The 23763-nt window shown below is 41.5% G+C and overlaps 1 protein-coding gene across 3 annotated transcripts in view; it reads right to left on the bottom strand.

Annotated features, from left to right (window-relative positions):
- Positions 1-23763, bottom strand: part of FGF14 (fibroblast growth factor 14) — a 295208-nt gene that overhangs the window by 216899 nt on the left and 54546 nt on the right. Inside the window, exon 1 of one of the 3 annotated variants that reach the window (XM_083438133.1) lies at positions 14391-14496. The exons of the other annotated variants lie outside the window; for them this stretch is intronic. Coding sequence (XP_083294259.1) covers positions 14391-14399 — 9 coding nt within the window. The 5' untranslated portion in view covers positions 14400-14496. Of the gene's footprint in view, positions 1-14390; positions 14497-23763 lie in introns of those variants that run through there. 3 annotated transcript variants of the gene reach the window in all.

Genomic DNA, 23763 nt, shown 5'->3' with positions numbered 1-23763 from the left:
GCAATACAGAGTACTTGCAATCAATAGCTATTTTGCTGCTCGTGTCAATAAGAACGGATTCGAACATTTCAGGGTTTTGCAGTGGTGGTGGGTGCTACCACTGACTAAAGTGTTCAGCATTAGCTCCAGTTTGTCCTCCTGGATTCTTTTCTGGTGCTCAGCCTGTCTTATCTCAGATTGCAAAAAATAAATAAGTAAAAATACATTTTTAAAATTATTATTAAAGAATAGGCCAGAAGTGGAATCTGCACCAAATTAGATCACCATAGCACTAATTTTCACTGTTTTAATAGGTGTGACTTGGATGTGTGCAGCAATGCATCAGGTTGAAAAGACTGTCAACACACACACACACACTTCAGCACCGAGCACAATGTTAAGTAGGATAGGATGGTCTCTTGCCACTTCTAAGGCCTAGGTGTTGAAGAGGGTGATGCCTTTCCTGCAGGGACTACTGGCATGACAGAGTGACACACTGCAGCATACCAGGAGGGGAAGAGGCAGGTTGACATGGTACAAATGCGCTGGAGGAGCCAATCCAACCCTCCAGCTGGTGTGTTTGCATTGTGCTGACTTCATTGCCTCACCCCTCTTGGTACATTATAATAACAGTGGTGGCAGGTCAGGTAAGCAGTGCCGCCACCCCGCCCCTGGGTATTTCCCCTGTTGTTCCTTGGGGGGTTCTTATTTCTCCAAGTTCCCCCTCCCAAGCAATGGGGGTCAGCTACTTGGAATTGTAGAGAACTGTAGAGTTATGATTCCACAAAGGTCCAACCCCCCTGCAATGCAGGAATCTTTTGCCCAATGTGGGGCTAGAACCCACAGCTCTGAAATTAAGAGTCTCATGCTTATTCATACCACCTCCATGCTGGCATAGGGGACCTGATGCTGGAGTCTCTCTGGAGGGGCTTTGGAGCCCACGAATCCAAGGCTACCTCTGTTCCATCCTTCTCTGGCTTCCGAGTGCCCTATTTCAGGGCCTTAGACTAGCTATTGCTAGCAGAAAGAATGTCAGTGGTAGATTTCCATAGGCATTGCAGCGGCCTCTGCAGCAGAAGTGGCTTCTGTGTCAATAGAGCTGCTCTCTGCAAGTGGACAGCTACCTCTGCCAATTGTCACTAGCTAGGACAGGGGTCTGCAACCCGCGGCTCCGGAGCCGCATGTGGCTCTTTTACACCTTTGCCGCGGCTCCGGGGCGGATACTAGCGGGGGGAGGAGGCGCATTGTGCGCCCCGACACTCCCCACTGTGGCGGGCGCTGTACTGGCTGTGACATCGCATGGGGGCGGTGCATGCGTTAGTCACGCACCGTCCCAACGTCACCTTCCCGCCCGCTGTCAGATTGCGGCTCCGGAGATAGATTTGTTTTAAATGTCGCAATGGTTTTGCGGCTCCCAGTTGTTGTTTTTCTTCGGAAACGGGTCCAAGTGGCTCTTTTTGTCTTAAAGGTTGCAGACCCCTGAGCTAGGAGATTGAGTGCTCTGCCCATTATCTTTTTGGATAATGCAATTATATCAGGGTGCTTAATTAAAAAAAAAAAAGAGTTCTAAAATTTGTTCAAAAGTGCCTTTTCACCTTCGGTTTTGTTTATTTTTTAGTTGCTAAACTATTTGCAGAATAACACTTTAAAAAGAAAAAAAGAACTGCCTTTAAAGCCAGTACCATTTTAGCTCTGTATTTATTTCCCAGCAATCTGTTTATTGCTTTACCCAGCACAGCAGACTTATAGATGGACAGGCAGAGAGGGACCATTTTTAAAGTCACGTGGTCTTTGTTTATTGATCACATTAGTAAGCCAGCACAGCTATTACAACCCCCAGTGTCGGATGTATCTTTATGGAGAGGACTAATTAAGCCGGTGAAACTATTAAGTATGTACCTTAATTTTACTCTGTGCAACTGACAATCCAATAATCTGTACTCCTTGCTTGATTTTGGTTTTTATGTTATGTTTATGGTGTAACTGTTGAAAACGAATAAACTACATTTTTTAAAAAAATTACTGAAGTTAAATATGCTGTAGCACTTTAATATAAAAGTGCTTTAGTGGATTTTAAAAAAGAGAATTATTTTTAAAAGGGTGTGCTTAAATGTCTGCCCCCATGGCTATGCCACACTTATTGGTGTGGAGAGAACAGAGCAAGATGCATTTACACAAAAAGCACTACAGGTTATCAATGTGGAAGGAAGACAATACCAACCATGGATTATATCAAAAAGAACACGCCAGTATGCCTATTCAATGAGTGGAAACAATGAGGAAGGGTGGTGTGTGAAATTAAACAATGGCCTTCCAGAAAACACAATTTTAATAATGTGTGTGTTAACTAGATATTTCCCTATTACTTCTGGCCTCTGAAATTTTCATCTGTAGTTTTCTCAAGCCCCCTCCCTCCTCCTCCTCCTCGTTTAATTTGTTAGTTAAAGAGTATCTTTTGCAGAGTTTTAAATGAACACATTGTGTAATTTCTGTCGCTTTTTTTCCTACCAGCATGTAGACACACGGGTGATTGCCTAATTAAACAGTGCTGCTACAGGAAGAAAATTAGCAGCAAGCCTCTTTAGATGAAAATTGCATAAAGAAATAATTAATCCATTGACACAGTAATAGAAAGTAAAGAAAACAACCTATAAACAGAAATGCATCTCTTCGTCAAAATGTCATCTTAGGGTGGGTTTGGATGCGGCAGAGACACAGCCGGGAGGCAGGAAGCACAATTGCCTCATGCTTCCTGTTCACGCCTCTAGGATGGGAGAGAGGGTTAAATAAAACTTATGTGGATTCAGAAATTGATCTGTGATGCCTGTGGCAGAGAAATCGCTGTGAAGCCAACATTCAGGAAGAGTTACAAGCAAATTGAAATATATATTTTTTCAAGAGAAGTATATTTCCTATTATCATTAATGAGCAGATAGATGAGTTTAGTATCTCTGTTAAAATCCTCAGTCCCGTGAAGGATTCCCTCCCTCAGGGACACTGCTATTTATCAGAGTTTGTCCCAGGGCTCCCTCATTTTATACTCACACACATACAGACCATATACATGGTGATTTTGAGGCGCAGCAGCTACCAGAGCTCACCTGGATGTAGAATGACTGTCTAAATCCAACACTTGAGCCACCATAATACAGTGGCTTTCAATGAAGTGTTTAATAAGTGTTCCTTAAATATCACTTAGGATGAACTTACTGGCTCCAGTGCATGAGACTCTGATGGGTATAAAGCTTCCCTGTTAAGTTAAACATAACCCTTTGTGTAAATGGAGCTGCCTCTTACAGTACACTGATGCTAATGGGGTGTTCTGAGGTACGGTGAGGTTACATGCAGGCACCAGAGGACTTTGAACAGTCAAGGAACTGTGGGATTGAGATGTGCAAGACCAATTTACACATACATTGACCAGATTAAAATACAAAAATGATTGCAATGCTCCATTGTTCTCCCATGACATATTATGACAGAGCAGAAGGGAATTAAGTAGGGTTGCCATATTTCAAAAAATAAAAACCAGGGCACCCTGAAAGTTGCTCAGCTTTTTTAGTAGGAAGACCCCAAAATTGAGCTTTTTAAAACAAGAATGCCAAAATAAAAGCAATTTTTTGATTGACATGCCTAAAGCACCACCTTTGGAAATTACCCCCCCCCCCCCACCAAATGTCAGTTACTGCCTTTGAAATCCCAGGAATGTCCAAGAATATCTGGACATATGACAGTCCTAAATTAAGATACATTTGTGCTGGTATGTTCAGACAGAATGTGAGATAAAGGGAACCTTTGGAGCTTTTCCAGATCAAGCTAACTAATAGTAGACAGATAGACAACTATGCACCATCATATTATTTAATGATGGAATTATTTTGATCAATTCACTTGTATGATCCCATGTACGTGCTTTCCTTACCAAACACACCAATCCAGACTGATTTATACAATCAAGGTTAAGCCAGTGTCTAATGTTGCATTTACATGCATATGCACTTGTCACATTATGCTGTTAATACTTTAATTATTAAATAGAGGAATTGCTTGGAGCAAGAGAATAGTTGGAATTTTCTCTGTTACTCTCCATTTTCAAGCATCTGAACTGGAAAGGGTCTGTAATTAAAGTCTGGTGTATAATTCCCCAAAGAGCTGTTTGTGCAGTAATTCATGCTGTTATTAAAATTATACAATTTTATATTATTACAGGGTGAGCTTAAACATAAATAATAATAATAGCGAGGGCAGGAAGATTTCGTGGAAACTTCAAGCGCTGGTACATTTGGGCTGCAGTCCTGTACTCATCTGGGAGTAAAACACATTGAAGTCAATGGACCTTACTTCTGACTAGACATGTAAAGGATTGCTCTTAAGAACTGACTAAACTATTTAATCATGCAAGAGTAAATCAATGTATAAAATGGGGGCAAGATTGACATACCACCAACATTTCTCCAATAAAAATAGGGATATCCTACCATACCCTCCAACATTTCTCTGATGAAAATAGGGGTGTCCTAAGGAAAAGCAAGATATTCCAGGATCAAATCAGAAACCCAGATGGTTTCTGTAAATCCAGTGCTGTCCCTGAAAAACAGGGACGCTTGAAAGGTCTTGATTCGGCAATTTTATGGGGAATATATAACACAACATAGGAGTGAATTGAATCCAATGAAAGAAAACGAGATTTCCTTCAAATCTGGCCACCTTCTATTCATTATTGCGCAGTAAATCCATGCAACGCAGCAAAACCAGTTAAATACAGTAGTACTCATTTAACAATGATCAAATCAGGAATCTTTTTAAGGCTCAGTTCATCTATTTTGTATCGGGCAGCAGAGATGAATGAGATCAATAACAGGACACTTAGAAATTCCTCTCACTCTATGTTGTATTTTATTCTGACGTTCTACATTTTGCTTCATATTCTGCCACTGAAAATATCTGCTGGTATCTAGGTCCACTTCAATCTGGTTTCATGCCTGGAGTTTAACACTGAATCCTTAAACTGCAGCTGTGCCCAGAGATCCTTGTGTACAGTAGTGGAATGTGCATGTTCTGCCCTGATCCACAGTCAATTCTGCAGCCGATCCCCCTTCACCACAGCCACTACTCCTACTGCAATCTTAAATTTTCCTTTCTGCTTAGCAGCATTTTTTAAAAAAAAAAATTAACATGCAGAATCATTTATAGAAGAGCAATACGAGTTTATATTTCCCTTGTGCTGGACTGAAGTGTTTATTCTTAGTATGAGATTTTGTAATTTTTATGTTGAATAGCAAGATAAACATACCACCAAATAACAACATACCACCAAACAACAATAGCAAATGACACTGAAACAAACAGGAGTAGTGTTGCCTTTCCAGACACACCCTTGTTTAAGTTGGGATTTCAGGGGCCTTTTCTATTACCATATCAATAATGATGCAGCCATTCATAATTAGTTGGCCTCTAAACATCAAACGCAGGTGGCACTGTGGTCTAAACCACGGAGCCTAGGGCTTGCCGATCAGAAGGTCGGCAGTTCAAATCCCCGTGATGGGGTGAGCTCCCATCCAAGCTCCTGCCAACCTAGCGGATCGAAAGCACGTCAAAATGCAAGTAGATAAATAGGTACTGCTCTGGCAGGAAGGTAAACGGCATTTCCATGCGCTGCTCTAGTTGGCCAGAAGCAGCTTAGTCATGCTATCCACATGACAAGAAAGCTGTACGCCGGCTCCCTTGGCCAATAAAGCGAGATGAGCGCTGCAACCCCAGAGTCGGCCACAACTGGACCTAATGGTCAGGGGTCCCTTTACCTTTACCTTTAAACATCAAATAACATAGGAACACAGGAAGTCCCTAACTCACTGAGGGTTTGAGACCCATCATCTACCCTCATCTCATTTAGCCACAGTCAAAGCCAGGCATGTTCCCATAGCTGTAAACTTTTCCCTTTTCTTGCGAGGAATCCTATTCGGAATAAGGGAATTTCCCTTAAAAAAAAGAAACCGTTGACAGTTATGCATACTCCCAAGGGGGGTGGAGCGTGCTCCTGAGGGGGACGAGGCGCAGAGGGTGCCCTCCCAGGCATGGGATAGCCGCTTGGGTGCATGGAGCGGCACGTGTGCCCTGCAGCCGGGGGTGGAGTGGGCCGTTGATGGCGGACATTTGGCACACCACCCACCTGCTACTCCCAATCCTCCCACAAGCTGTCAAAACGAAGGGGGGATTGCCGCCTTCAAAGCAGCACAGCTCCCCTCCTTACCCCGATGGCTTGGGGTAGGCTTGGGAGTCGCGGGCAGGCGGTGCGCCTAATGTCACCCCCTCAGCGAAGACATCCAGGGCAATTTGTCCCCACCGCAGCCCCCCCTCCTCCGCCCATGCCCAGGGCGTGTGACTGCTGTTGCATGCTGACAGCTTCTAGGAGCTTAATCTGGATACAACCCTATTGTCTTCATTAGTTTCTGAAAACTCATAGAGAAAGTTACAAATGCTTTTCATTTTTACCTGGCAGATATGCACATATCCCGCTGTGCAGCAAGAATATTACAAGGCGCTGTAAATCTCCTGTGCTTTCTTCTTCAAAATAAATTTACCCATCAGTGGCCCCGCTTAATGTCACATTGCTCAGGGAAAGGAAGAGCACAATGCAATATCTTGCCAATACACGGGCGAAGACTGTAAAAGATATTGCTTATCATTTTTTATGCCTTTCTCTTCTGTGAGGAAAAGAAATGGCCTGGTTCTTAAAATAAGGCTAAAATTGGCAAAGGAAGAAACTGATGCAGGATGAAGGGTCCTTGCAAATTAGATTGGTTGCATCATGTGTAAACAGAAAAATGTTTGGAGGCAAAGCAGGTATAAGATAAAGGTCTTCTGGAAACCTGTTCCAACACAGCAACTTGGAAAGAAAGAAGCCTTCTATGTAGCCAGTCCACCAGTCCACCCAGCTCTGAATTATATTGACTGGCAGTGGCTTTCCAGGGTTACAAGATGACATGGTATGTTTTGTCATGAGTTGGTTAAAAAATACTATCAGTAGTGAATAAACTTTATGTCTGGTTTACATGTACAAGGCATCACTGGTTGGTCAACATACAAAAAGTATGCATCTGTAAGTAAATACATTGAGAGTCAATATGTCTCCTTTTCCTTAATAATCCTGTGACTAAAGGCTTCCTGCAGTACTCGCTTCTAATATGGAGACAGTCCTATTCTCAATGCAACATATCTTAGTTATCATTTTGTAAGCAGCTAGTTAAAACTGCTTCCCGGTGAAAGAAACAGTGGACTTTTCAAGAACAAATACGTTCCAGAAACTCAGTAGTCGGTGCAGTTTTTCACATCACAGCAAAATCCTGGATGTTTTCCATCTCTCCAAGTAGTGCTAAGATCCAAAGCTTGCTTGAAGAAAGCACTAATATTATACAAGCCTGCTGCACTGCACCAAACTCATGGAGCACGTTGCACTACTTAAAACACTGGCCCCATGATCCCTTTACAAACAGCCTAACATTAAAAAGGAACCTTAAGGAAATATTTCAAGGTTTAAGCTTCTTATCAGCCAGACAAATGTTACTCCACCGTTATTTGTAACAGGTGTAATCTATTACTGTATTAGTGAATAGCTGACAAGTGAAGCACACTTTTTGTGGGTTTAAAAACACACACACCTACTAATTACACATATAAATGGAAGCACAGGAAAAAGTCCTGCAGTCAGCAAAATTAAGGGAAGGGGTGAAATGTTTAATAAGGCGGGCTAAATTTAATAGAGCCAGCTGGGCATCTTTTAAAATCCCGTTGGCTATAAAGATATGTAAGGCAGCTGTTCTGAGCAAAACTGCCAAAGGACAACTGTCGAATGGTATGATTTGTGCTAAGACCAAATGTAGCTTAGACCATACATTCAAAGCACCTTTAATTGACATAACTTCTCCACAAGAATCTTGGGAACTGTAGCTTTAAAGTGAGCTTGGAATTGTAGCCCTATGAGGGGTAAACTAGAGCTGCTAGGTTTCCGTGGGGGAAGCCATGCACATTAAATGGATGCCTGTGTATGCAGATTGATTCATGGCAAAATCAGAAGCTACCCCTTCTTCTTTGGAACATGTCAGGCCATGGGTCCAACTTACCCTGTAACTGACAGTGGACCTCCAGGGTCTCAGACAGAGGTCTTTCTCTACCTAGAGATGCCAAGGGTAAATCTTCAACATTTGGCAAGCAAAGTGTGTGCTCCGCCACTGAGCTACAGTCCTTCAGTGTCATCTCAGAACGGTAACCAGACACAAAGGGAGAACAGTCACCAGACACAAAGGTTCTTAAACTGTTGTAGAAAGGGAATTTTGGAAAATGCCACTTTGTCATTCCTGCATGGAAGCTTTTCCTGCCGAAATTGCTTCGTCTACACAACTGAGAGTCCTCTTTTGCAGTAGCTTGTCTACAAAATGTCCCGTTTTCACATATTGCTTAAGAAGAAAATCACTGAAAGATATGTGTCTTTAAAGTAAAATAAAAAAGCATCGTCCTCTTTGCAATTACTGTAGATGTAGGAGAAACTGTAACCTGCCTAAAGTGAAAAATGTGGATCATTCAAGACTGCTGGAAGACAGATTTCTTCTATAAACTAAGAAGCCTTTCATTTTAAGGCTTTAGGGATACAGCAGATGCCTTACCAGATCGTCTCCCTTTAGGGGGACCAGAGTTTGTGCCAGGGTCAGATAACTGTACACAGGAAATAGGATGGGGAGCATGACCTAATTCTAGCACATTGATATTTTTGTGCCAAAAGGACCTCTGGTTATATTCCTAGCTGTGTCCCATATGTCCTTTCTCTCTCTCTCTCTCTCTCTCTCTCTCTCACACACACACACAGAGAGAGAGAGAAGCAGTGCTCAGTACCCATATATTCAGAAACCAAGAGTAGCCATGTGAGTCAGCAGCAGCAAAAACAGAATCCTGTGACACCTTATATTGTGGCATGAGCTAGCATCATCAATACCCTTCTACATCAGATGCATGAACCTGGCAACTGCTTTCACATCATGCCTCCACTGAAGGGAAGGTCTTGCCCATGAAAAAGCCCACAATACTTTCATTGACACTCAGATAGCATCTCTAAAGAATCCTGCGATCCATCATGCCAAATCCAAATGCCCCCCCAACCCAGGGCCATGTTTCCCAAACGATCATGGGGGCATATCTGGCACAACAGAATAAGAGGTAGGGTGAGCTGGCCTTTACAAATATTAACTCAGATCTGAATTATGCACAGCAAATGAGGATCTCTTATTGACCTTTTAACTTCAGGAGCTTTCTACCTCTGCCTTTACGCACAACTCGCTCTACTCAAGGCAAAGTAGGGCCACATAAACAATAGGATAAGCTGAGGCGGTATAGAGAGCTTAAAGGAGGACAACACAACAGAAAGGGAATTCCAGAAGCAATAGAAGGAAAGACCCGTGAAGACTTTGTAAAACTGACACCACTGATAGCCTTTTTCCTAGGCTATGTCCCAAGGTAGTTGTTCGCACTTGGCCCTAGGTCAGGGATGAAGAGAATTTTTCAGCCAGATGGCTACTGTAAATTTGAGCCATCTTCCATGGGCCACATGCATACGGTGGGTAATGTCAAGATAGGCCCACCAGGCCTATCTGTGTAAATGTTTACCTTTCCACAGTAGGCTGTACACACTTACACACCCTTCTCTATCTTCCATCTGGACAAGCAAGAGGCATCATCAGAGTTCAAATGAACATACTAGCCAGGAAAAAACACATGGGGTTGAATGCAGGACCACTGAAGAGTGTGGTTTGGGGAGAATGTGGAGTTGCCTGAGGAGGCTTGAGATTCCTAGGTGGTGCCCCTAGTTGTGTATTTTTAAGTAGAAATGTCAGTGTTTCATTGAAGAGGCACTAAAGGTGCATCTAGACAAGGGCTTTGTTCAGCATAAGTGTCTGTGACAGCAACAAGGCCACATGGGAAATACTTACCGTAAATATTTTTGCTGTTGCTGGGAGCACTGAATCCACTGTGGAACAAGCTGTCTCAGCACAACCCAAACTTGCATAAAGCATTATAGCACTACAGCATAACTCCCTTTTGGTACCTCTACTTCTGAGCAGGTATCTTAGCCGGCTAGTAGCTCTGCTCGATAGAAATTAAGCCTATCAGTCATTTGTTCCTTACCATGCTTCTTGCCCTTATTATTCCCACATTGCCCTCTGCATTTGCATTCTACAAAAAAAGCAGCACAACAATAAAGGGGTACAAATGGCAGACAAGACAGAATGAAAAAATAAAGGGAGCAAAAGGGAATAGGGTGAACACAGCCTTAGAGATATGCACAGCATCTCCCCAATTACTCACCTGAAAATTAAAATGGCATGTGTATCTGAGGTGGGATGGGTGGGGAGGAAACTAAAACTATCCTGTTGTACCAGTGATTTTTAACTGGGCTTTAGGAAGCTGTAAGCCCAATAGAATTGGCCTCTTTCTGATAAAATGCAGTTCTGAGACAGCATGCAATTGACAGCAATTCTTGGGGATTTTTTCCCTTTCACAGCAATGATCTTGCACTGCTAAGACCCCTTTTAGCTGCTGGAGGAAAGCAAGAAAATTATGGATTGCAGTACAGACTGCCACAAAATAAAAGGAATGAAATCATGGTAAAGAAATACACAAATAAAAAATGAAAGGGAGAATATTGAAGCTGAAAGGAGAGGGGGAGGGCTGAAATCCCCAATAAAATAAATATGCACGGACTGTAAGAGTGGAGATTAATGTGATCAATTATATGCCAATAATAACTGCCCTTAGGGATGCGCATCCCCCCCTCCTGCTGTTCATGGGGGTGGGGTGGGGGTGGTAGCTTTAGCAAAGCCGTGATTTCCTCTTACATCTCTTGTCAATAAAGTTGTGGCCTGATTCGGCCCAAATATAACTTGTCACCCCTACCTCTAGCCATAATCACACGTTTCCATGCATGACACATTTTTCTACATTTAGCATTTAGCAATAGAAAGCTAGCCAAAAACAAAGAATTCCATCCCATTCTTTTTCCATCCTTTTGCAACCAATAAAACCTTTCAAAGCCTCTGATTTAGATGAATCAAGCATACTTTCCTTCTGTGGTTTTCCTAAGGAGAACAGCTTTATTGTAAACACTGTTACAAATTCCATTATTAGCCATTCTTATTGGGAAGCCATGCTGTCAATTCAACATGAAACTTTTGCAGTAGCTTTAGCCTTCTTCTAGCTTCCTAATTAGAAAGAGATGGCTGAGGTCAGTGAGATTAATCAGCCTTCTAAGAAGGAAAAAGGCTTTAATTGGACAGTTGCAGATAATCATGCAGTTTAAGATCTGCCCAAATATGTTTCTCTTGAAAAAGCCATTATCCAGTCAGCATGATAACTGATGTCCACACACACACACACACACACACACACACACACACACAGTATTCTGAAGCAACCTTAGATCTTGAAGGTATAGAGATGTGAAGGGCTGGTGAACGAAGGGCTGGATAACAGAAGGGGGGGGGGCATTTTTTCCTGAAACTTCCCTCCCGGACAATGTTCTAATCCTAACCCCCTTCAGCCTGCAAATCTGGGGGTCAAGACTGTTCTGTAAAACAAACTACAGTTTTATGAAATTGCCTTCCCTGTAAACTATAGGTACGTATGTACAACTCAAATCCAAGGACAGGGCAGGGATTTATTTCTTTACAGAATAGAGAACAGCTTGAAAGAGGGATATTTGCTTGTTCAGTCATTCCACTGTGACATTACGAAATTATAATTGCATTGTTTCTTCTCCCTGCAGATAATGTCAGCCGTGGTGGCAGTTTCAAAGGACAAATAATTATTTACTATAATGTTGATGGTTTCTGTTTTAAACTTTTTCTCTCCTGTTTTCTTCATCCAGTAAGCTTCATGGCTGAGTGAGAATTTGAACCTTGGTTTCCCAGGTTCTAGTTCAATGCTCTATTGCACCGTAAAGGTAAAGGGACCCCTGACCATTAGGTCCAGTCGTGGCCAACTCTGGGATTGCGGCACTCATCTCGCTTTATTGGCTGAGGGAGCCGGCGTACAGCTTCTGGGTCAGGTGGCCAGCATGACGAAGCTGCTTCTGGCAAACCAGAGCAGCGCACGGAAACACCGTTTACCTTCCCGCCAGAGCGGTACCTATTTATCTTCTAGTACTTTGACGTGCTTTCGAACTGCTAGGTTGGCAGGAGCAGGGACTGAGCAACAGGAGCTCACCCCGTCATGGGGATTCGAACCGCCGACCTTCTGATCGGCAAGTCCTAGGCTCTGTGGTTTAACCCACAGCGCCACCCGCGTCCCACTCTATTGCACCATACTTGCTCTCAATTTAGAACTGACCAGAAAATAAGTACTGCACAAGTACTGCATAAACTTTATCTTTATTTGTCTCCCTATGGTTTATTTATTTTTATTTTTTTTACAGATACTGCATCTCCAGCAGATACAAACTGGTCAGAAAGATTCCTAACAGTGCTTCCTGGACTACATGAGACTGATCTTCTGTACATATGAATTGGCGTATGTGTGGTTCAAATCTTATCTCAGGTATTCACTCGGCAGGTTGCCTAAGGCAAACTGCCATCTCCCAACCTCACTCTTTCCTCTCCGCAGTAATGGGTTAATAATAAGATAACTATACAAAGCACTTTGAACACTCAGAAGGTGTCATATTTGTTGTTATTAAGCCGACATCATAAAGCTTAAACTTCCAGGGTGCAAAACAAGCCAGGTACGATGTCAACATTTTCTTCTCCCTTCAGGTTACGCAAAACCCATTAGAAACAAAGGAGCCAACACTGTCATGCCCTTAAGAGGTCCTAATATATTAAGTAGTACAGTGGTACCTCAGGTTACGAATACCTCGGGTAACAAACACTTCAGGTTACAGACTCCGCTAACCTGGAAGTAGTACCTCAGGTTAAGAACTTTACCTCAGGATGAGAACAGAATTCACACGGCGGCGGCATGGCGGCACAGGAGGTCCCATTAGCTAAAGTGGTACCTCTGGTTAAGAATGGTTTCAGGTTACGAATGGACCTTCGGAACGAATTAAGTTCGTAACCAGAGGTACCACTGTATTTGTTATGTACTGAAGTTCTCACCCTGGGCCAGCAGGCAGATACTGTAGATAGTTGTCACTCAGGTCCGCATATGCAAATAAGGAATTGAAAGTGACGTTCAGTGATTGGATAGTTACAGAGAGTTGTTACTTCTGCTTTGTAGTAGAGCTCTATATAAGCAGGTTGGCTGAACCCTTCAGTCAGTTCTGTTCTGGCCTGTGAATAAACAAGAGCTGTTTGAAGAATCGCTGTGTCGTCTGATATGTTCACCCACAACTTAACAGTACTGAATAACATATAGTACACAGTTTAGCTCTGGAAGTATGGTACAGTCTCCACATTTCTAAAATACATTTTCCTGTTGACAATACTCCCTTATCCCAAGTGTCATCAATATGATGGTTATGGGCGCCAAAGCACCCTTGAGGTCCTACCCTGTACCCATGAAGCTTCAGAGCTAGTCCCATTCACTGTCCATCTCATGAGGTGGCAAGGGCTGTTCTCTTCTTTCTCCCTTGAAAAGTACATAGATCTGAAGTAGGAGGGTGGAAGTGGGATACTCTGTCCCAGTTACTCTTTCTGCTTCATGTACTTTCTCCCCCTTTTGTTTTTAATTTATGGATTTGAAACAAGGCAGGCAGGTTGTAGCAGTTTATAAAGTTATAGGAATTGTACACAGTGATATTTTTCTAGAAAAAGAGGTGCCAGAACTCACCATGAACGCCTCCCTCATTCTCTTAGAAGGGCAATGGCACCCACCTGAGAGTGCCGGAACTGAGTTCTGGTGAGTTCCAGCTGAAAAAGAGCCCTGTTTGTACATGTTTTACAGTTTTATTGTTGTACGATGCCTGGTGGGCCTATCAGGTTGAAAGGGGGGCTATAAGTGATTGAAGGAATGAAGGAATTACGACTTCTGACCTGTTGTAATTTGCTGACCTATCCAGAAGTCAGTTTTGAACCTGAATGGCAGTCACCTGTGTGGACATTTTGATGTTTTCTTAGACGGTAAAAACAGGAAGTTAATAAGCCATTAGTAAATGAAGAAGAGAGCACAATTTGCATTTAGCAACGTTCAAAAATCCAGTGAACCAAATCTGGCAATAACCACAGAGCCGCAGTGTTGATTCTGATATTCAGAACTAGAGCTGCATGGCTGTAGCTGGGGGCAGGGGGGGAGCGGGGAGAAATCATTACATCGGCACATCAGCAACTACAGCTCCACCGCATTCTAATTGGCAGCTGCAGTTCTGCTTTAGTTTCATACACATAATTCATGCAGGAGAAATACTTAAGAGAAGTATTTAAATATTTACAAACCTTTCTCATGCAGCAAGTAGGTCAAGAGAGAAACACACCAACGGCGGGGAGAGAATACAGCAGGATATCTTTGTTATATTTGTTCTACTCTCTCGCCTGCTCTTTGCAGGCAAAAGAATTGAATAAATATAATCCTTTACTATTTGGCCAGTTTCGCTTCCCCATTTAAAAAAATAAAAACTGTACATTTCCAGAAGGTCCCTTGGAAATGTAACCTCTACATAAATTGCTAAGATAATTTATTTAGCAGCGTAGACACAAAGTGAGAGCTTGCCCCCTTGAGCACGGAATTTGAACCCGGGTCACCATACTACCCTCTGACAAAAAGAAAGGGGGCAGGGGAGAAATACTGTTTCTCCTTATTTTTACTGTATCGGATATTTATTCCAAAGTATGTAAATAATCTTGTGAATGCCTGAAGATTTACATTCATAAGAAGAAGTAGCTATCAAGGTTTCCTTGTCAACATACAAAATCAATTAAAACAGCAAGCCTACCCAAACACACATGAAAGTAAGTCCTATTAACCTCAATGTGTCCGACTCTTCGTGACCCCATGGACCAGAGCACGCCAGGCACTCCTGTCTTCCACTGCCACCCGCAGTTTGGTCAGGTTCATGTTTGTAGCTTTGAGAACACTGTCTAACCTTCTCATCCTCTGTCGTCCCCTTCTCCTTGTGCCCTCCATCTTTCCCAACATCAGGGTCTTTTCCAGGGAGTCTTCTCTTCTCATGAGATGGCCAAAGTATTGGAGCCTCAGCTTCACGATCTGTCCTTCCAGTGAGCACTCAGGGCTGATTTCCTTAAGAATGGATGCGTTTGATCTTCTTGCAGTCCATGGGACTCTCAAGAGTCTCCTCCAGCACCATAATTCAAAAGCGTCAATTCTTCGGCGATCAGCCTTCTTTATGGTCCAGCTCTCACTTCCATACATCACTACTGGGCAAACCATCGCTTTTACTATACGGACCTTTGTTGGCAAGGTGATGTCTCTACTTTTTAAAATGCTGTCTAGGTTTGTCATTGCTTTCCTCCCAAGAAGCAGGCGTCTCTTAATTTCGTGGCTGCTGTCACCATCTGCAGTGATCATTTTATTTTATTTTATTTTAATTTTTGATTATTTTATCTGCTGGTTATTTATATCATATATGTAGTTTTTGTTATATGTTTTAGATAATTTCCATCTCTTTTATAATCTTTTGATTCCTTATTGCAAACTGCTTCAAGATTTTATATACAGGTGACTCTCCACTTATGTGGGGGTTACGTTCAGGGCCCCAGTGTGCATAAGCAAAATTTGTGCAAGTGGGGAGCCTTGTCAGAATGGAGAACTAGGGCAAAAGGGCATCAAAAATACAGTACTCACCCCCCCCCCTTTATACTGTACCTTTGCTTCCAGATCACCAGAAAGGGCAGGGAACAGCGCAATTGAGCCCGCTGCAATACAGCTGTTGAGCAAGGTAGCGCAACAGCAGAGAGAGCTCTCAGGTGCCATTTTAGAGCCCATAAGTTCCCTTTTCAAGCTCTTTAAACCTTCTATTTCCAGACTGACATCCTCTTTTGGCTCAAGGGAGGGGGATGTGTGTGGCTCACGAGCCACTAGGACTTTCCACCTCTCTCCCAGCATATCCAGCTTTGAACAGATGTAATTGTTTATTTCCCAGTGATGCATTGTATACGCAGTGATGCACAAGTGTGGATGCCTATATTTATTTATAGATGATAGATAGATAGATAGATAGATAGATAGATAGAATACGATATATAGATAGAGAAGATTGTAAGTAGTCTATAAGTCGACTAAAAATAAATGAAATGAAATTTGGCCCTACAGAATATTGCCAACACTTACTAACTTCTCTATAATTCTTTATTCACGCCAGAAAGAGCTTGGCAAACTTAATTTCCCCACATCTTGAAATTGAAGAACTGGACTTCTTGAGGATAGGGGTTTGGGGTGGGTTAGGGTTAAAAAATAATAATTCTATCTAATAATGGAGCCTTTCCCAGCAACTGTAACACACACACACACACACACACACACACACACACAGAACAAGTTGGCAGTTCTTATTTTATATCATAAATCTTACTGACATTGAGGAGGCAAGCAGCGCCTATTTCTTTGCCAGAGAGATATTTTTTTTAGATGGAATGAGAAGTTATTGCAACGTCACATTTAAAAAAAAAAAATTGCTGATAAGTTACAGGCTGTTTCCCGAGGGGCAAAGAAATATTTGGGAGTTACCACATGTCAGCTGGCACCTTTTAAAGAAGCATTAGTCAGTAAACCCAAAGGACTACCTGAAAGGAAGAGGCGCCTTTCAAAAACCTCACTAACTATCCATTACAACAGCACCTCCCCATTTCATAACACATTCAGTACTCCCTAATACTTAGTTCATTAGTATGGGCTCCCTATTTGCTTGTAAAGTCCTAAAACCAAATATATGATGCGCTAATCAAGATGGCAACATTGTTCAGCAGACGTTGAAATTAAGGCTTGCTTTGATATTGAACAGCAATATTTCAGATGGATAATGTAACAAAAGAAGGAAGGAAAGAAAGAAACGAAGAATTTAGTCTTAGAAAAGTTTAAAGATCACAAGAATAATCTTCTATTAGTGCAATATTGCTTTAACTGGCAATGTAATGATTTGAGAATGTCACCTTGACAGCATGAAAAATATCTTTTAACAACTGAACCAATAAAGCATGGTGGATAATTGTTTGCCTTTTCCCTTGGGTATGGATCTTTATTCAGCTTTCAAATGTATTCAGTGCCTTTGGGCAAGTCAACCCAAGCCTTTAAGCCCTCATTGTGGGCTTCCTAAGGACATCCAACTTGCCACTGGGATAAAAAGATTAAGTCACTGGTCCTCAAAAGGTGTGGCATGCCACACTGGAGTCGCAGGAGATGCCAAGATTCAAGGACAATCAAAGAAACATACAGTATAAACCTTTCAGTGGAATATAGTATAGTATCAAAATAATGGTGTTTTTTATTTGTAGAATATGGATAGACAACTTTTCAAAAGGAGAGCAAGAACATCATGTGATACTGCAAGGTCACACCTTTCATTGAGTTTGTATACATACTGAATGTACCTATGTAAGAGGCTCATTTAAATTTTATTCTGGGAATGGTTCATATTCCTATGTAGCTGCATTGTTTTGTACTTCCTGGATGTCCCGTGATTGTATTATAAAGTATTTGTGTTCTATGTTATAAATCCAGCACTTTTTGTTTTCCAATATATTTCTTATGCATAAAAAATTTGGTGTGGTGCAAGCAAATTTTTATGCTGAAAGTGTGGCCCAGAGTAAAAAAATTGAGAACCACCAGACTGAGTGAAATCTCAGTCTGATCCAGCAAATCTCTCACGGTGTTCTTCAATCTCTCCCCTTCCACCCCAAAAGCTTTCCCGAAAGCTCTTTGAAAGACCTGTTATGAGGACAGTACTCCACCTCAGAATCACAGAGTTGGAAGGGACCTCAAAAGGTCATTAGTCAAAGGCCCTGCTAATGCAGGAAGGCCTCCAGCCCTGATCAATGGCCAGCTTCTACTTAAACGCCAGCTTAAATTAGCAATTGCCTCAATGGCTTGACGCACAGGGAGATTGAGACAAATTGAGAATAGAGCGGGAGGAGGCAAAGAGTTAAAGCACCCCACCCATACCGGGGTCCTAAACTGGAACAGGGCCCTTATGCCTGTCATTTGCCTTTTTAAAAGCCGTTTGAAAACTGTGCAGAATGGCATTGTGTCTAGTGTGACCTTTAAGAGTCCAAATCAGTGAAACTAATGCTCTCCTAGAAAGCTTCACAGCACAAGAGTTAAAGTATTTCCCATTCTCCCAAGGGGGGCAGAAGATCAATATCCTACTGGATTCCAGTTATATCATCTGGATTATGATTATGATTACAATCACACCTGGGGCTTGACTATCCAGCACTTGAAAATCCATTGGAGATTATTATTATTTTTACAGTGTTTTTCATTATAAACCTTGGATATTGTACATTTAAAGAAGCCTCTTAAGTTTATTGACACTACTAACATTAGTCTTTTTTATGTCACAACACTTTTAGAAAGTTGCTCCAACTAGATTTCATTTTCAGAAATACTGAACTTTCAAAATTAGCTTCCAAGTGCAGAAATCGATCCAGCTGCTGTTTTCAGATTTTTCCTCAGAGTCAGAAAGAAATCAAATTATGTACAGGCAAGATCTGATTACTGGAGCACTGCTTTTCTTCAAGGAACAGATCTGGTTTTGCCCCTTCCTTTTAAACAATACTATTGCCAAAAACAGGTGCACCCACGAATTTTACTGTTATAATAACTACAAACCCACACATTTCACAGTAGTTATCAATGTAGAGTCCAACTGCACTCAGCACAAATATCAGCAACAGCTTGTTTAGTTTTTCCGTCTACCTTATACATGTGAGGTAGAAGTAATTAGTGCAATGGATACAAATAAAGGATTCTGTGGCCCCTGAAACTAAGCCGAGAGAGCTATCATTGCAATTATCCGAACTTAAGCTGTAAACCAAGGAGGAGGAATCTGTTGCCCTCCAAATGTTGCTGGACTATAAATCCTATCATCCTTGACCACTATGAGATTGGTAATGACGACAGTGATAACTCTCAGCAATCTATACCCAACTCTAATCACCCATTGGAGACACACACAATTTGTGACCCACAAAGCAGAACATCGCTTCCTAGCATAATTTTCCAAGAACTAAAACAAAATAAAGCATCCTCTATTTTTGCTGCCTGACTGGGGCTGGAAAAGTTGTGGGTGTTGTCAGTCACCTACAAGGATCCACCAAATGGCTGGCTTCATGGGACTTCATGGGATACCGTATTGTACACATTTAATCTACATAGTGGATTCAGTACTAGGGAACTCAGAAGGAATAAATCAGCAACCAATTTATCCTCTTTTGTGTATTACACAGCGGGCCCTTTCAGAGCAAACTTAGGCTGTTTCAAGAAAGACAACTTTTCCTTTTCTTTTCCCCCTTAATGAGTTCCCAGTTGGATTCATAGAATATTGACCCTGTAGCCTATCTACAAAAGCTGGCCTGTGAAAACTGCACATTCCTCTATTTATATGTTTGGTCCTGAGAGATGTTGGTTGCTTTTGTTTTAACAAAATCTGTTTGCAGGAGATAGCCAATGTAGATTTAGATTTGGCAAATCGAGGTTCAAATCTTGAGCTTGGGGGGTAACCTTGTTTTCTTCCAGTCAGCAGCTTAATATTGTAACAGGTCATTGGCAAAAGTTTTTTTTTTTAAACTTATCAGATTTCAGCTGAAAATGGTCAATATATATTAAATGGTGGCAAGGTGGGGTATGGACTGCCATTTAGATGATAACAATGTTTTGTGGATGCTGCAAAAATGTTTCATGGGTGAATACCACTGATTCCACAATAAACACCTGCCTGGAAGTTGCCCATATGAAATGAAAATAACAACTTGCTTTATTTGGAGAGTGAGCTAACTGAAGACTGGAAAGCACTATATTAAAATTATATTATAAAGAGTTAATCAAAACGCAGTGCTAGAATTAAAATATCCTGGGTTATTGCTTCCTTGGTAATTTATGACTCTTCTACAATGATATTAATCATAAATTAATTTTTTGGGGGGAGAACTCAAAATAGAATGCAGAGTTTTTAAAAGCGAGATAAGTAACTACACAACTTTTAGAGGACAACTGAAGGCAGCCCTGTATAGGGAAGTTTTTAATGTTTGATGTTTTATTATGTGTTTGCATTTGTTGGAAGCTACCCAGAGTGGCTGAGGAGCCCAGTCAGATGGGCAGAGTACAAATGATCTTGTTGTTGCTGCTGCTGCTGCTGTAGCCATGGAGAGCCTTGTGGAGCAGGCTTCTAGTCCCCCCTCCCCATGTTTAGCTTTCATTTTTTAAAAAAAATATCTCCAGTATCTTTTATTCAGGGACGTATAAGAAAAAGCATGATGTGGATGGTATTCTACTCAAGTTCTCTGTAAGAAACCAACCTGGTTCCTACATCCAATGTTCTGGCCAATGAATGCAAGCCACAGGTATGACCAACAAGCAATAGGGTCTTATTTATATTTTTTTATACAATTACATTTTGATAGCAAGCGATAGAATTAAATATTCTACACTGTTGCATTCGGATCTAGGCTGTCTTGCACTAATTTATCATCTTCCCATGATAAACGCCACAGCCGTGGAAATTCTGACTACAGGCCTACAAGGACTCTGTTCTTCCCCCTAGATAGAAGCTTGTGGATGTGTTCTATATAATTTATAACCTATGGTATGTGACTCTCTCCTCAATCTACAAGTCTAGTATGATGATCAGCCCTTCCACACACAGAGAGTGCATTTCGGCTCCACTCCCTGTGTAAGAAATTTATCAGTTATCAAATGCAATGTCTACTCAGAATGAATAAATTATCCTGTGGTTATAACTTACAAAATGTATCTCTCTCTATTCACACCAAATGCATCAAGTCATTAAGATGACAATATGCTGCAAAATGATCTGAACTGTCAGACGGAAGCTGCAAGAAAAGATAAAAGAAATGAAGATTCTTCTACCAGCCTTTTTCAGCTGCTGAAGCTGTGTGTGGCAAAGAAACAGAATGGCTCAGCAGCATTAAGTTGATATTGTGCAATGAATCCAGGCTTGCTCTTCATAGGAAATCAATACATTCATATGTATCAAGCTGAACAATGGCCGTCAAAGGGAAATCTTGTTTCCATGAATGCTCCAGCTTGGGTTTTATTTCTTAAATAAAAACTAGTCTTCAATATATAAAACCTATCTTAAATTGTCTTGTTCATAAAAAAAATACATGATCTTATTGGATGAGTTGAGTATACTGTATTGTTTAAATAAAAAACTAAGTGAAGAAGAAGAGGAGGAGTTTGGATTTGATATCCCGCTTTATCACTACCATAAGGAGTCTCAAAGCGGCTAACAATCTCCTTTCCCTTCCTCCCCCACAGCAAACACTCTGTGAGGTGAGTGGGGCTGAGAGACTTCAGAGAAGTGTGACTAGCCCAAGGTCACTCAGCAGCTGCATGTGGAGAAGCGAGGACACAAACCCGGATTTGAGGTTGCTGGGTTGTGTACTGAAACAGATACCATCAATAAGCAGGACTTACATCAGCCAAGTTTGATATATTTGCTATCAGTCTCATACCTGGCATGGCTTGGGAATTCAAAGAAACTATTTTTTTAAAAAATCAGTGCAGTTTTGCAACCAGCAATTAAAATCAATGCAGTTTTGAAAGCTGCAGTCCACCGTCTTGGTGCAAAATGGCAACCAATTGTGTCCAAACATAAATGCAAACCTGATCCTTCTTAAGAACAATCGTGCAAATTTTGGTTAAAATCTGTGTAGTTTTTAAAAGTTCAGTCCCCCATCTTGATTCAAAATTGTGTCCAGTTGTATCCAAATGTAGACAAAACCTGCTCCTTGATCTCAGGATCCTAGCAAACAGACTCACAAATTGTACAGAATACACATACGAATACACACACACCTTTGCATGTGTTAGGCAAGTGCATGTTTCTCGCAACGTGTGTTATAAATGTACCCATATCATAAAGCTGGAAATGGTTGCATCCCTGCAGCATTAACCTGTTCAGCAACCCATAAACTACACATTGTCGATATGTCAGGGAGGGCAAACAAAGTGCTAGTTCAGAAATGCTCTTTCTTAAAAGCATCAACCTGCCACAATTCAAAGACCTCCTTGGAGATGTTCTATTTCCACTTTAGCCCCTCTTCCAGTTTGAAGGCTGATTCACCCATTAGTTTTTCTAGGTGTTTGCCTAAAAATGTTTAGTGTGAATGAAATGCAAACACATATATCATACAGGAACATACATCAAGTATGTGACTCGAAAACTACAACTAATCCAGAATGCGGCAGCCAGACTGGTGACTGGGAGCAGCCGCCGAGACCACATAACACCGGTCTTGAAAGACCTACATTGGCTCCCAGTATGTTTCCGAGCACAATTCAAAGTGCTGGTGTTGACCTTTAAAGCCCTAAACGGCTTCAGCCCAGTATACCTGAAGGAGCGTCTCCATCCCCATCGTTCTGCCCGGACGCTGAGGTCCAGCGCCGAGGGCCTTCTGGCAGTTCCCTCATTGCGAGAAGCAAAGCTACAGGGAACCAGGCAGAGGGCCATCTCGGTAGTGGCGCCCGCCCTGTGGAACGCCCTCCCATCAGATGTCAAAGCGATAAATAACTACCTGACATTTAGAAGACATCTTAAGGCAGCCCTGTTCAGGGAAGTTTTTAATCTGTGATATTTTACTGTATTTTTTGTTTCTATGGAAGCCGCCCAGAGTGGCTAGGGAGGCCCAGCCGGATGGGCGGGGTACAAATAATAAATTATTATTATTATTATTATTATTATTATTATTATTATTCAGGATTCGCCGTGGCTCCCTATCAAATGTACACTAGCAGGCTTGCTGCTAAGTAATGTGTGAGAAACATATTAAGTGTGCAGTCAATGCTCTCTTTTCTCATTCTTTCTAACTATCCAGCTTCATCTCAGCCTCCATTTTATCATGGCTACACAGCAGTCACTAGCCTTAAATACAGCTAAATATTAGTTTAAAATATACCAGTAACTTAAACTGTGATTCTGTGGAGATATAAGACCTTTAAAGTGCAACAGAAAGTCCTGCTACACTTTTTGCCACTCCAATAAGTATTTTTTATTCATCAAAAGCAATGCACAATGAATAATCCGGAAAGTTGTAGCTATTTCCTCAGCTGCAAATAATATCAAAGCACTTTGCCTGTACTGAGTCAGCACTCTTTGAGCTGAAGCACAGGGGAGCTTTAGTGAGGCTAGAATAATTAAAATCCCATCAAATAAACAACCCCTGGGTTTGATGGTTAGTGTGCTTTCTTGCCAATATTTTGAACCTGGGTTGTAAAATGCTGCCGGAGGAATGATCACATTGAATGAGATGTAGATTCTTAGTCCAATAATGGTTTAAGTCCAGTTTAACACTGGTATTATCAGACACTTTAAAGGACAAGGCAAGAATGCCTATAAACAGAAACTTGCAGTTTGCTATACCGATATGGAAGAAAACAGTCATAACTAGGCCAAATGCCAGCCCTAATCATGGTGTCACTATTCTATGCCATATTTGAACATGTTTATTATTTTCTAGATGCTTTGTGAATAGGTCTTTCATTGATTCAGTGGCCACATTCAAATCACAGCACCTCTGCTTAAAAGTAGAAGATGAATTTACATTTAATGTAGCCCACACAACCGTTTCACTCCTCTCTTGAAGCAAGCAGGGAAACAAGGGACAAAGTTTCAGT

The sequence above is a fragment of the Podarcis tiliguerta genome (genome assembly GCF_965153285.1).
Source record: "Podarcis tiliguerta genome assembly, chromosome: 4".
NCBI classification, from domain to species: domain Eukaryota; kingdom Metazoa; phylum Chordata; class Lepidosauria; order Squamata; family Lacertidae; genus Podarcis; species Podarcis tiliguerta.
Note: the sequence above shows the minus strand (reverse complement) of the source record. Positions and strands in the feature narration are given on the sequence as shown.